The sequence below is a fragment of the Sciurus carolinensis genome, chromosome 14, assembly GCF_902686445.1.
Source record: "Sciurus carolinensis chromosome 14, mSciCar1.2, whole genome shotgun sequence".
Classification (NCBI taxonomy): Eukaryota; Metazoa; Chordata; class Mammalia; order Rodentia; family Sciuridae; genus Sciurus; species Sciurus carolinensis.
This window is the reverse complement of record NC_062226.1, coordinates 9658631-9673048: the sequence shown is the minus strand read 5'-3', so window position 1 is coordinate 9673048 and position 14418 is coordinate 9658631. Positions and strand designations below refer to the sequence as shown.

The following is a 14418-nucleotide window of genomic DNA, read 5'->3' as shown; positions in this document are numbered from 1 at the left end:
TAACTTTTTATCAGGATATACTATAGACTATGCTTTAGATAAAATTATTTTTTGACAAAATTCCTATAATCTTTTTATTAATTTACACTGAGGGAATATAGCACCTTTCATCCAAAGAACTGAAGGTACTTTACAAACATTAGTATTTAAAAAACAATTACATTTTAAAAATCTGGATTCTTGCTGTTAAATCTCTTTGACTTGATACACAATTTTCTGGATGCTGATGGAAAGTGATTCTATTTCTGACAATGACAGAGGCTCAGAAAGAGTCTTGATTTGCTTTCACATTATCAGCATTTTCCAAAACCTGTGCTGGGCTGAGAACGCAAAAACACACAAATCTTAATGCAATAAACAAAATCTTGAACCTTATTTCAAAAGTAAAACTCAACTTTTAAGATGTCAAATCTTCCAACAGTTCTAGACATCCAGATGGAATAGGAGCTGATGCAGGGTGCATACTAGATGTACTCTTGATTCAGGCATTTTAGGATCACATCCAGGAACACAAAAGTAGTGAGATTTTTCAGGAAAACACACTGACCTATAAAAAACTAGCCAAGGGCATATTGGTCAAAAGAGGAAAGGGAGTAGATGGCAATTCAAAGTAGACAGTTCTCACTAGAGCCTAGGACACTTTATTAGAAACCAAGTATATATATCATAGGCAAATAAAAATAGTTCTTACCCCCCTTAATACAACAAAAAGGATTTTACATTCAGCCTAAATACAGGGAGTAACAGATCCTTTTGCCTACAAATCTATGACTTGCAAGTATCTTCCACCACATGATTAACTCTATATAATACATAGCCCTTATTTATTAGAGGGATCCAAATATTCCTTTTAGGCTTACAAAGTCTAATACATTCACTCTCTCTTCCCTTTACAAGTCTAATAGTAAAAACTATTCTTCTTTTCCATGCAAAAAGCCATTATTCAGTTGAAATCAGGCAAAACAGAGATGGCAGTTAAGGAATGGACAGAATATTATTGGCACATGCCCAGCTAGTGACAAACAAATGCAGTACACCATGACTTAAAAATAAAAGTCACATTACAGGGAGAATGAAAACTACTACATCAATCTAAACTAAGGAGTGTCAAATGGAAAAGTAGGTCTGAGGGTTACCAGTTTTATTGGTACAAATTAAAAGCAGTGGAGGGCAAGCACTTAAATACAATATATGGTAACAGGAAAAAAATACTGCAGAGAGCTATTCAAAGACCACACCAAGTTGTCTGCATCATTAATTTCCAGTGTTTCACAATTAGTAAAATACATAGCTACATATCCCTGTGAGATAAACACCTTTCCACCTGAATTACACTGGGGTCAGGGCAGTAACACAAAGCTACTGACCCACCATGAGTTCAAATGTGTGCAGCAAATGTCTTAGTACTTCTTTCATATAGCTATACAATTAAAAACTGTACAAGGAGCTGGGTGGTTGGGGAAAAATAAAAAGCTATTGTGCTCATTCAGTAAAACAAAACCCTGATGAAAAATTATGTGCCAAGAAGCTTAGACTATAAAGATTTTTATTGCATTTTTAGGTAACCTGGAAGTTCTCATCCTGAAGGGCAAAAGTGGGGTTTAAAACTACCTGAACACATGCTAAAGTGCTTTATTAATTGGCTGGCTTCACACGGATTTCCTGGGATGACAAAAATAGTAGTAAAGGGATACCAATTATTTAACAAAATGGTACATTCCAACATCATTTATGACCACTGTCATAGAGATACTGGAACACTTGTCCTTATTAAGTGGACAGTTGCATATCAAGAACTGATCATCACAACCCTTTGGATATTCAAATTACTTACACAAAGCCGAAATATGTTATCACGGACCTTTACAAAAAAGGACAGTTTTATTCCTTCTACATTTTAAATAATCTGCTTCAGATTACACTTCACAAATAAAAGAGTCCTGACTTTTCAACCTTTCCAGTTGCAGTTAAAAATGTACACTTCCTAAAAGTTAAGATCAAGTGTTACAGCAAGAAAAGAATGGTTCCCATTGAAAAGTACATATATTTTTACTCAATGATACTCATGATTGATTGTAAACTGGATTGATCACATTCTACTCAACTGGTATCAAATGAACACATCAGCATTACAAGTATTAAATGTTTTTCTATTATTATAGAGGATATAAACCAAAACATTAATATGGCAGTTATGTTCTTTAGGCACAGTTTAGTGATTTTTTTAAAAAATAAATACTATTGAATTTCAATTGAAGTTTTAAACTCAATAACCAAAGGGTCAAGAATTCTAATTAGGAAAAAAGAAAAGAGTAACTTTAAGCTAACAATGCAAGCTGTTTAAAATTTCTAACACTTAACCTGTCTGAGTTTAAGATTACTTTATTAAAAAATACAAGGAATCTGAAAAAGATCAATACAATTATCTTAATGTACAAAGTCATAAGCTGTAGCAGTTTTTAACTAAAATTTAAAAACACAACAAGGAGGGCAGCCCTTTAGACCAATTTATTTTATATCCTTTTAAAATATCATCCAACAAAGGACAATGAAGTTTACAGCTGGGACAGGTATACATAACTCGAGGCATCTGTAGTCCATCGTGCCCACTGAATAACAACTTTGCTGCTGAAATTTCTTAAAACTTACCAAACTAAAAGAAAAGGCTGAATGATACAAAAGGAGAAGTATTTCGGTGTAATTGTCAATTGGCTTTTTAAAAAAAGGAAACACATCCTGTTTCCCCAGACCAGTAAATAAGCAAGAGCTACATGCAGCAGTGTGAATATTAAGACATTTCTCAAGTCTTCTCAAATGAGTCCAAGGTGGGGATGGGATGAGGGAGAAAATTGATAGAAAAACATTGCTATAGACACCATAACAAACAATAAATTTAGATAATTTAAAATTAAAAAAAAAAGGCAAGAGGCAGCATTTCAGCAGCAAAGTGCTTGATAAAAAGTATATTGTAGAGGGTAATACAAGAAAGTTGGGGTAAGAAGAGGACAGAAAAATGGGTCAGCAGGATGGGCGAAGGCCTCAAAGGAAATACGGCGTCGTCGTTCTGGGAGGAATAACACGTTCTGAATCTGGAACTGCCCGGAATAACTTTGGTTCTCTTGTATTAACATCTTTGAAGACCATGATGGAAGCAATATTTCCACAGCGATAGCAGTAGTTAGGAGCAGACCACACAGTAACCAGCTTCTCATCAAACATAAACTTATAGCCTTCATGCACAAGCTGATGTGCTCTGCAGATGAGTTTTAAGTTGTTGATATGAACAAACTGCAATTTAGAAAGACTTCATTAAGTATTCAGCATTTTTTTAAAATCTACCTACATATATACTATTTAAAGAAGTAACAAATCATGTTACTACTAAAATTCTTATGATTTTGGTAACCATTATATGTTTATAATTAGTTGAGAATATAATTATCCTCAATAATTTCAAACAACTTTAGGCAAACAGTCATTCTGGCCTGATTCAATTACAGTTATAGAAACTACATGGCCAGTGGGCGAATAGCTCATCCTGTAGAGCACTCGCGGAGCATGTGCACAGACCCGGGTTCAGATCCCCGGCACCTGGGAGAAGAACCAATAAGCGTAACTACATGGCCATATAATTAATTTGCTGAAGTTTCTGAGCTAGGTGCAATGCTCCACAACTTACTCCCAGCTAGTACTTTTATTTTTTAATTGGCAGTGCTTGGGATCAAACCCTGGGATGCTCTATCACTGAACTACATCTCCAGTCATTTTTATTTTGAGGCAGGGTCTCACTAAATTTCCAAAGCTGGCCTCAAACTTGCCATCTTCCTGTCTCGGCCTCCCGAGTCATTGGGATTACAGGCATGTGCTGCCTTGCTTGGCTAGTCCCAGTTACTTGGGAGACTGAGGCAGAAGGACTGCTTGAGCCCACGAGTTTGAGATCAGGCTCGGCAACATAGAGAGATCCCATTTTCAAAAATGAAAAAGAAGTTTCTGGAAGAAAAGCATTCCATAAGTACTATCAAAAATGAAACAAAGTTTTGCTTTTTATGGTTTAATAACAAAGATACTGCTAACTATCTTACTTACTGAGTATTTAGCATTTGCATTTCTTGCAATAACTCTGAGATTTATTTTCACTCTTTTGCAACTTGAGGGGAAAAACTCTCACACTAAATGACTTTACCCAAATAAAGTCACATCGATGGAACCAGAAACTAGTTTTCTGATTCCAATGTGTGCATATGTATGTGTGCATGTATGATTGTTGGGAAGTTTTCTTGTATGTATTTTACTTGTTTTTGTGGTACTGGGATTGAACCAGGGATGCTTTACCACTAAACTGCATTCCCAACCCTTGTCTGAGACTATCTCACAAAGCTGCCCAGGCTGGTCTCAAACTTGCCATCCTCCTAAGAAGCACTGGACTGTGTTTATTTGTTTAAACAATTTTATTTGTTTATTTGTTCTTTGTGGTGCTCGGGATGGAACATAGGGCCTCATGCATACTACACACTCTATCTTGAGGCACATCCCCAACCCTGTGTACATGTGTAACTGAACACAGATGAACTTCAAAAGTTGCCTATTGGGCTGGGGAGATAGCTCAGTTGGTAGAGTGCTTGCCTTGCAAGCACAAGGCCCTGGGTTCAATTCCCAGTACCGCAAAAAAAAGAAAAAAAAAAAAAAGTTGCCTATTTTGCCCTTGCTATCTTGTTACTTAACATGTTACTCATATTACCAAAAAGATGCTGCAGTAGGTGCATTCACCACTTAACCATTAAGGAAACACATAAATGAATACACTGACTAAAAATTTTCTATCCACAATCACCATAGTTTGAATAGACTACATACAGATTTGTTATTTGGGGTCACTAAAGTTCTTTCAGCAACCAACAAACTACTTTTCCAAAAACATTGGCTTTACCTCATTTGTGACTTTTGCTCCAAAAAGCCAACCTGCTCCTCGAGGACTGATTGCCCAAGTATCCACGTCTTCAGGATCTGACCAAACCAGGTCACAAAATGCCCCTTTATGAGGAATTTCTTGATTCCGTTCAATGGTTCTAATTTGATCCAGTGTTTTGATATCAGGAGATAAGCCACCATGAACACACAAAATCTGTTCATCTATTAACTAGCAAATGAGAATAATAAAGGATTAAATGTATAATAATAAATTCGGTCTTATCTAAATTAATCAATGACTGCTAAGGATATCAATGTAATTGATAATGACAATTAGATAAGAAAATGCAATGTGTTACTAACAGGAAAATACCTTTTGTGTGTGTGTGCGCGCACGCGAGCATGGTACTGGGGAATTAAACCTAGAGGCGTTTTACCACTGAGTTACATACCCAGTCTTTTTTTGTATTTTGAGACAGGGTCTTGCTAAATTGCTAAGATAGCCTCGAATTTGCCCTGCTGAAGGCTCCAGAGTTGCTGGTATTACAGGCATGCATCACTGTGCCGGACAAATTTTAAGAAGACTCATATAAACTTACAGCTGCTACTGTGAGCATATCAAAAACTTTGGTACAGTATCTCCAGGCATTAGCATTTCCATATTTGGTTTGGCACTCATCTGTGAAGAAAAACAGAAGTGTTCTCATTAATGAAGTTCTGAATCTGCCAATAGAAATAAGTAATACATCTAATACTGGAGTAGCATTCAGTACAACAGAAATTTGGCTTAGACTAAGAGAGAAAATTACAAAACACAGCTAACCCTAACAGGCCCGCCTCAAGAGCTAAAAGATGTCTAGTGTCTAACTATAAATGTCCTGAAGACATGGTAAATGGTCCTAAGAAGTAGCCAAAATGCTATCATCAGAAAACTATGAATTTCATGCAATCCAAAGTAAATGTCTGGGCAGTCATGTTAATATGAGGCAATTCATCAAACAGATGCATTTATTTAATGTGACTAACTCACTCCACCAGATAATCAAATCAAACAAATTATGGGACCTTTAATTATAGGAGCATAGCATAGCATAGATAGCATATTGCTATCTCAATATTTCAAGAGCCTAAGTTATCTTTTCTGAGATTGCAAACTGTGAAACTAAGTACGTGAGGTACTGCAAGTACATCTGTAGTCATCACTAGGGACAAACTATCAATCAGGTCCTCACATATTCCCAGTTGAACATTTTCTCTTGGTCTATGTAGTTAACTTTTTGAAGTAATACCAGAAGAGTTCTGCTCTTTGGCTTCAAACTTAATTTTGAAATAAAAATGGATATACCATTATTGCCTTAAGTGCAGCTGAAAATGATATAGAACAGAAGCCCTTGGGTTATGGTTAATCCTCACAATTTCCTAATTTATCTATGTGAAGTAAGATCCTTATGCAAACTTGTCATGAGAGAGCTGTACCATGGAGATCAGTTTGTAGGAAGGAGCCTTGTATTTTTAATATTCAAAGTTCATAAAATTGTCCAGTGTATGTTCATCATTGTGAACTAAGCACCCAATATAATTAATAGACATATATGACTTTAAATCAATGTAAATTTCATGACCACTAAAATCATCTCCTTTCTGAGGAGCTACTGGACTTCCTTTTATGAAACAAAACCATAAATGAACATAGATGAACACAGCTTTGGAAATAAGAAAATTAAATACCAAACTGTGCTGTCATTTTCCTCAGTCAAAACATCTTGACTAATGTCCTCTTCTCCCTTTTCCCTCCTTTTTCCCTACACTGATGAACACTGGTCAAATTCTGTAGCATAATTTTACATCTATACATATATACACACACACATATATATATATTTGTCTTATATACGTATATAAGACTGTGTGTATGTATATATAAATGGTCTTACATATATAGATTACTAATTTAAAAACCTGAATTCTTATAAATACTCTAAAATCCAAAACTTTTTGAAAATTCCACACCAGGCCTCACATGACAGGTCTCAATCAAAACGCAAGCATAAAAATACAGGTTAAGTAGGCCTCATCAGAAATGCTTGGGAATAAGCTGGGAGTGGCACATGACTGGAATCTCAGCAACTAGGGAGTAAGACAGGAGGATCACAAGTTCAAGGAAGCCTCAGAATCCATGTCAAAATAAAAAATAAAAAGGGCTGGGAGTATAGCTCAGTGGTAAAGTGCCCCTGTATATAATCCGCAGCACCAAAAAACAAAACAAAACAAAACAAAACAAAACCTTGGGAACAGAAATGTTTCAGATTTTGTAGTTTTTTTCCCTCTTTACTAATTTTGAAATATTTGCATAGTGTTTACTGGTTGAACATCTCTGATCTGAAAATTTGGAATCCAAAACACTACAAATCTGACACTTTTCAGTGTCATGATAGCAATCAATGTTTCAGATTTTAGAGTTAACGATTTTGAATTTCAGACTTTTGGATTTGGGATGCTCAAACTAGATCCTGCAAAATTGCCTTCAGTCTATGTGTATAAAGTGAACACAAAATGTAAATGAATTCTGTGTTTAGATTTGGGTCTCATTCCCAAGATATCTCATCATGAAATTTCAAAATCTGAAACACTTCTGGTCCCAAGTATTTCAGATGAGGAAGGATACTCAACTTGTATAACATTACATTATATACAATATGAGTCTTATTCGTAAGTCTTATACGTAATATATTTACTAGCCTTATATATAACATTACATTTTATATAACATATTACATATATAAGTTATATACAGTCATGCACTACCAACATTTAACAAAAGACCAAATATATAACAAAAGTCCCATAAGATTATATTACCATCTACTCAGCAGCATCTTTTTTTTTTTTTTTTTTTTTTTTTTTTTGGTACCAGGGATTGAACACAGGGCACTTAACCACCAAGTCATATCCCCAGCCCTAACCTTGCTAAACTGCTGAAGCTGGCTTTGAACTTGTGATCCTCCTGCCTCAGCCTCCCAAGTCACTGAGATTACAGGCACAAGTGACCACATGGATCTCAGCCATCTTAATAAGTATACTCTATGATGTCCACACAATAATGAAATTATCAAATAATACATTTCTCAGAATTTATATTAGTCTTGCTTTACTGACCTAACACCACAGTATACATTCCAAAATGCTGATTATTTTACAAGACTCAATAACTTTTATTCAAATAGTGTATGGTATGTTTAAATGAAATAACAAAAGGCAGTCATAGCCAGGTAGCGCACACCTGTTATCCCAGCTGCTCAGGAGACTGAGGCAGGATAATCACAAATTCAAAGTCACTGAAACAGCAAGGGGCTGAGCAACTCAGTAAGACCCTGTCTCTAAATAAAATACAAAATAGGGTTGGGGATGTGGCTCAGAGGTTGAGTGATCCTGAGTTCAATTCCTGGTACCCCCCAAAAAAGTAAGTCATATAAGGGAGACAAATATTAATCATGTAATTTCACAATTAATATTAAAATTTAATATAAAAGCCAGAAACGGTGGTACATGCTTGTAATTCCAGGTACCAGGGAGATTGAGGCAGGAGAATTACAAGTTTGAGTCCAGCCTGGGTAACAAGACTCTGTCTCAAAAATAAAAAAATTTTAAAAGGGCTGGCTATGTAACTCAGTGTCAGAATACTTGACTACCATGTCTGAAGTTTAGGCCCTGTGCTCAATCCCCAATACTGAAAAAAACCCAAAACAACAACAAACTTATATAAGAACAATAAATTACCAAAATTTCTCAGTTTAACAATTGATCATGGCACACAAACTGAAGAGAATTTATGCTATCTTTATAATAACAGAAGATAATTCAAAATATAAATAAGGTCTGGGGATGTAGCTCAGTAGTAGGGTGCTTGTTAAGCATGTTCAAGGCCTGGGTTCAATCCCAATACTACGAAAACAAAAAAAAAATGTATCCGTATACATATATCTATGAAATCTAAGACTTAAGGGTTCTGAAATTAATATTTTCAAATTTATTAATATCAAATTTGTGCTCAAGAAAAATCCAAATTCATAATCTCAACAGTTCTATTGTTTATCTCCTTCAAGGAGTTTCCTAATAAGCCTTCTTTATTTTGGTGATGCTAGTGATTGGATCCACAGTCTCATGCATGCTAGGTAAGTGCTTTACCACTGAGTTGTACCTCCAACACTAGTTCTTTTATTCTTTTAACTTTCAACCAAATAAATGTTTTAGCTAGGCCAGTTCACAGACTTATACGTATATGTAAAAGGATGTCTATAACGGCAACTTAAAAACAACTCAGTGTTCAATGATAAAGGGGCTGCTTAAATCGGTTGTGGCACATCCATATACTACAATACACACTGTAGGGCTGGGGAGATAGCTCAGTAGGTAGAGTGCTTGCCTCACAAGCACAAGGCCCTGGGTTCAATCCCCAGCACCACAAAAAAAAAATACACACCGTAATAAAAATAACATGAAAGAAGTGAAAAGTCTGGTCAAAATATAGCAGTAAGAGAAAAAACATAGGTAAAACTCCATCTGTGCGTGTATGTGTGTTTCTATGTGTTCACATATGTGCACATGCACACACACAAAATAGATTAGAATGAGCCCTCATGAGCTGGGGTTGTGGCTCAGTGGTAGAGCACTTGCCTAGCATGTGTGAAGCACTGGGTTCAATCCTCAGCATCACATATAACAATAAATAAAATCAAGTTATTGTGCCCATGTACAACTAAAAACATTATAAAAAAAAAAAAGTGAGCCCTTAAACTTGAATGTGCAGAACATTTACCATTAGTAGATTCTAAGTTCCAACCTCAAAAGATTTTGATGATTAAGCTTGACATGGAACCCAGCAATCTATACATTCTTTTAATGTTATTGAGTTTTTTTATATCTTTATTTTATTTATTTATTTTTATGTGGTGCTGAGGATCGATCCCAGTGTCTCGCACATGATAGGCAAGTGCTCTACCACAAAGCTACAACCACAGCACAGCAATCTATATTTTTAACAAGCAACTGGGTGATTCAAATGAGGCAAATTTAAGACTACACCCTCACACTGATTTAGAAAAATGTATACACCAAAAATTTAACAGAGGTCTCTCTATAACAAAATTTTCAGTTGATTGGGGGAAGTGGGAAAGTTAAGGAATGAGGAAGTGGAGGGAAAAAAAGCTCGTGTATGACTCCTGCAGCTTTTTTTCCAAAAGTAAAACAATATTCATAATCAGTGAAATAGACGATCTTACCATAAAATCCATACACCTGTGTTATCTGTCTACTCTCATGATTTCCTCGTAAAAGTGTAATACGATCAGGCCATTTAGCCTTTAGTGCAAGAAGGTAAGTGAAGGTCTCCAAACTATAGTAACCTCTGTCTACAAAATCACCCTGTAAAGTAAAAATTCACAGTTACAAACAACACAATAGCTATAAAAGTCTTTTAAAATTATATCAAAGTATACGAACTCAGAGACATAGTCCTAAATAACAATGAAGAGTTATACATAAAATCATTTGGAAATTGTGTCTTTACAAAAAATTCAAACAGAAGTAAAAGCTGATTCTACTAAATGTTTTTGCTACACTTACACAACAAGAGGCCTACAGAAATTTGCTGTCCAATTTTCTCAAGAATTTTCCTTGTAAAACCATCATTTTTGCATCCTTTCTTAACTACATTAGTAGACGTTAGTAAACGGTCATGTGAGTAAACTGTTTTAATTCACTTTCAATTTTAAAAATCATTTTAACTGTATCCAAGGAGTTGCCTACTTAAAAATTCTTTTGTTTTGTTTTGTTTTGTTTGCAAAATCAAGTACCATCCTTCTAACAGCACTCTACTGCACTGGTATCTAACAACCACACGTAATGACACACTATTTAAACTTCCCATTAATGTCCAACTTGAGTCAATATGACACCAATAGGAAAACAGCTAAGAGAATATAAAGATGACCCAGAAATTTCCAGAAGAAATGATAATGAAGGATTCAGAAAAATTTCAACAATAACATTACATTAAAGAAGAAAATTAAGCAAACACCAACCATCCAAGCAAATGTATATTAGGAAAAGTACAGAACACAAAAACATACTTGTGTATATTCCTCTATCCACAGATTAGTAAAAGGAGAAAATGAATGCTCAAAAAAGTTTCATGAAATAATGGTATTTGAAGATTTATGGCTAGTGGTGCTAGGTTATTTTTCTGCCTGTTATGAAAGCTGCAACCCAGTCCCATTTGGATATTGGTTTACTAAAAGCAGTTCTCAACTAGAGGATGTGGCAAAATGTAGAAAAGTACAGAATCATCTTTTCATTTATTTAAATAGAAGCTGTCACAAGAAAATGCAATTATTATGCAATTTACATGAATAAGTCAGATCCTTTCAATTTTAAATAAGCCCTTGATATTATTGGTGTTTACATACCATAAATATGTAGTTTGTGTCAGGAACCTGACCTCCAGTTCTGAATAGTTCACAAAGGTCATAAAACTATAAAAGAAAGGCAATATATGCTGATTACAAGTTCCTAGTAAGGAATAAATTACACTTAAAAGATTATCCCTTAAACTTCTAACACTTAAAACAGTACAGAAATCTTAAGACACATTAAACAAAACTGAAGTTTAAACTTCTACAATGTTTCATAAGTCTAAAGTACTTACTTTTCAGATTTAAAAAAAATAGACTTTAGGGAATATAAATTTTATCATCTTAAAATTAGCAATCAAACTAATTAAACAAGCATTTAACTTCAGTCAAACAAATATTTTATTTTAAAATATTTGTTGCTACTTTGTACTATGTGGAGTCCCTCTCTATATAAGGAAAATACTTTCTACCCCATATAAGTTTATATAGTTTGTATACCATCTATCACATATATAAACAGTAAGAGCAATAAAGAAAACCCATACATATATATAATTTCCTATAATATATACTTATATATACTTATTATCTTTTTTTTTTTCCCCTAGACAATACTTTGCTACATTGCCCAGGCTACTCTGAACTCCTGAGCTCAAGCAATCCCCGCCAGCGCTGGGTCTATAAGCATGTGCCATCATACCAGGCTCAACTTTTTAGAAAGCAATCTGTTGAAACATTTCAAAGTCTATTAAAATGCTCATCAACTCTGGCCTAGTAATTCTACTTCTGTGGCCATATACTAAAGGGAAAAAATATATATATGAAATGCTATGTAAATGTATTTTTAAATGTGTTATGACATCACTTATAATAACAAAAGAAATAACCTTCAAGACTAACATAAAGAAATATTTTAGGGGCTGGGGCTGTGGCTCAGTGGTAGAGCATTTGCCTAGCACGTGTGAGACACTGGGTTCGATCCCCAGCACCACATACAACTAAATAAACCAAATAAAGGTATTGTGAAAAAAGAAAAGAAAAGAAATATTTTAAATTATGATCTACCAACTCAAGGACTTTTAGTCATGAATAGGTATCATGAAAACTATGGAGCAAAATGAAAAATGACTAAGGAAAAATATGGAACGCAAAGCTAAACTTATAATGTAACTACACAATTTTACTATGTAAAACAGTGAGTATCTGCAGGCCAACTGCAAGAAGGGAACCTGGTAAATTTTATGAGTCAGCTGCTTTCATAAAATTGTTGAGAAATGCAGGCACAGAGGCCCAAGATTGTAATCTCGTCAACTCTGGAGGCTGAGGCAGGTGGATTGTAAGTTCCAAGCCTAGGAAACAGCAAGACTCTGTCTCAAAAGTAAGAATAAAAAGGGCTGGATATATAGCTCAGTGGTAGACTACCCTTGGTTCAATCCCCTGGGTTCAATTCCCAGTACTGCAGCAGGGGGAGTACTGTTAAACTTTTCTATTGATATTTATAGAAACCTGTTCCTGAACATAAGCTTTCTAAGTTTCCATTTACTCTCTATATAAAATAGGTGATTAAATAATCTGTTTCAGTGACCCACAATTCTTACTCCATATTATAAGTTTTTTTCCCAAATTTCATTAATATAATGAATAATTAATGAGAACAAGTACAGACAATAGCCCTCATCCCACATTACTGGAAGTCCATCTCATCATTTCACAAATAAACTATGATTTTCATATCTTTGACACACTGTAAATATTCTCATTTTAAACCAAAAGCAATAGTGAGAAGCAAATTGTATTCCATCATGACAGGCAAGAAAACAGCCAAGCAGTTTAGTACTACTTTTTTTTTTTTTTTAAGTTAGTTATAGATGGACACAATACCTTTATTTTATTTATTATTTTTATGTGGTGCTGATGATCAAACCCAGTGCCTCACACATGCCAGGTGATCAGTCTACCACTAAGACACAAATCCAGCCCCAGTTTAGTACTTCTTAAACTTTGTTTCCAGGACTTATTCACAGTCTTAAAATGCAGAGGTACCAAAAAAGCTTTAAATTATGTAGGCAATACAAATTGGTATGCAATATATTAGAAATGAAAACCAAGAAATTTTTAATGTTTAAATTTTAAAAATCAATGAGAAAAACCCTTAGGTAGGCCTGGTGGTGCACACCTGTAATCTCAGTGACTCAGGAGGTTGAGGCAAGAGATTTCAAGTGTCAGGCTGGCCTGGGTCTTAGAGAGACCCTGTCTCACAAGAAAAGTAAAAATAGCTGAGAATGTAGTTCAGTGGTAAAGCAGCTCTGGGTTCAATCCATGGCACCACAATAAATAAATAAATAAACAAACAAACCATTAAATAGTAATATTTTAACAGAAGTAAACTTTTTTTCCCCAAAACTAGTCATTTACTGAGAAGAGAACTGGCATTATTTTACATTTTTGAAAATGTCTTTACTGTCTACCCAACTAGAATCAGATGGAGTTTCATGACCTGCCTCTACAATCTGTTGAGAAATACTGATTAAAGTACATGAATAAAATCCAGTTTCACACAAATACGTAGTTATAAAAGGGAGAAGTATTTGATAACATTTTCAGATAATTGTGCATATTCTTTTAATGTTATACTAAAATTCAACAAGTGGTAGCTTAATAAAATTAAAGAATAATTACAATATGAAAACTAAAATCATCTCTCAATGAATCTGAAAACATACTACCACTTGGTAGTAGTGGTATATTCATACCCTGTTAGATTGGCATCTGTTAAGCTTTCAGTGAAAAATACACTGGTCATTTGAAAGATGGAAATGGTATTTCATTACATATCCTCAAAAAAACTACATTTGTCCCAGCGCTATGGCACGTGCCTATAATCCCAATAACTTGGGAGGCTGGGCATGAGGATCACAAGTTCAAGGTCAGCTTCAGGAACTTAGAGTGGCCCTAAGCAACTTAGCAAGATCCTATCTCAAAAAATAAAAAGGGGGGCTGGGGATGTAGCACAGTTGGTGCTACAGGTGATTACTCTACCACTAAGACACAAATCCAGCCCCAGTTTAGTAAAATAAAATAAAATAGGCAGGGCATAAAG

General features: G+C 34.8%; 1 protein-coding gene across 1 annotated transcript in view; it reads right to left on the bottom strand.

Annotated features, from left to right (window-relative positions):
• Nucleotides 1-621: 621 nt before the first annotated feature.
• The window catches only part of Ppp6c (protein phosphatase 6 catalytic subunit), a 31075-nt gene continuing 17278 nt past the window's right edge, over nt 622-14418 (bottom strand). Inside the window, exons 3-7 of the mRNA XM_047524268.1 lie at nt 11373-11438; nt 10188-10329; nt 5508-5587; nt 4928-5137; nt 622-3288 (exon numbers count right to left, since the gene is read on the bottom strand). Coding sequence (XP_047380224.1) covers nt 3040-3288; nt 4928-5137; nt 5508-5587; nt 10188-10329; nt 11373-11438 — 747 coding nt within the window. The 3' untranslated portion in view covers nt 622-3039. The remainder of the gene's footprint in view (nt 3289-4927; nt 5138-5507; nt 5588-10187; nt 10330-11372; nt 11439-14418) is intronic.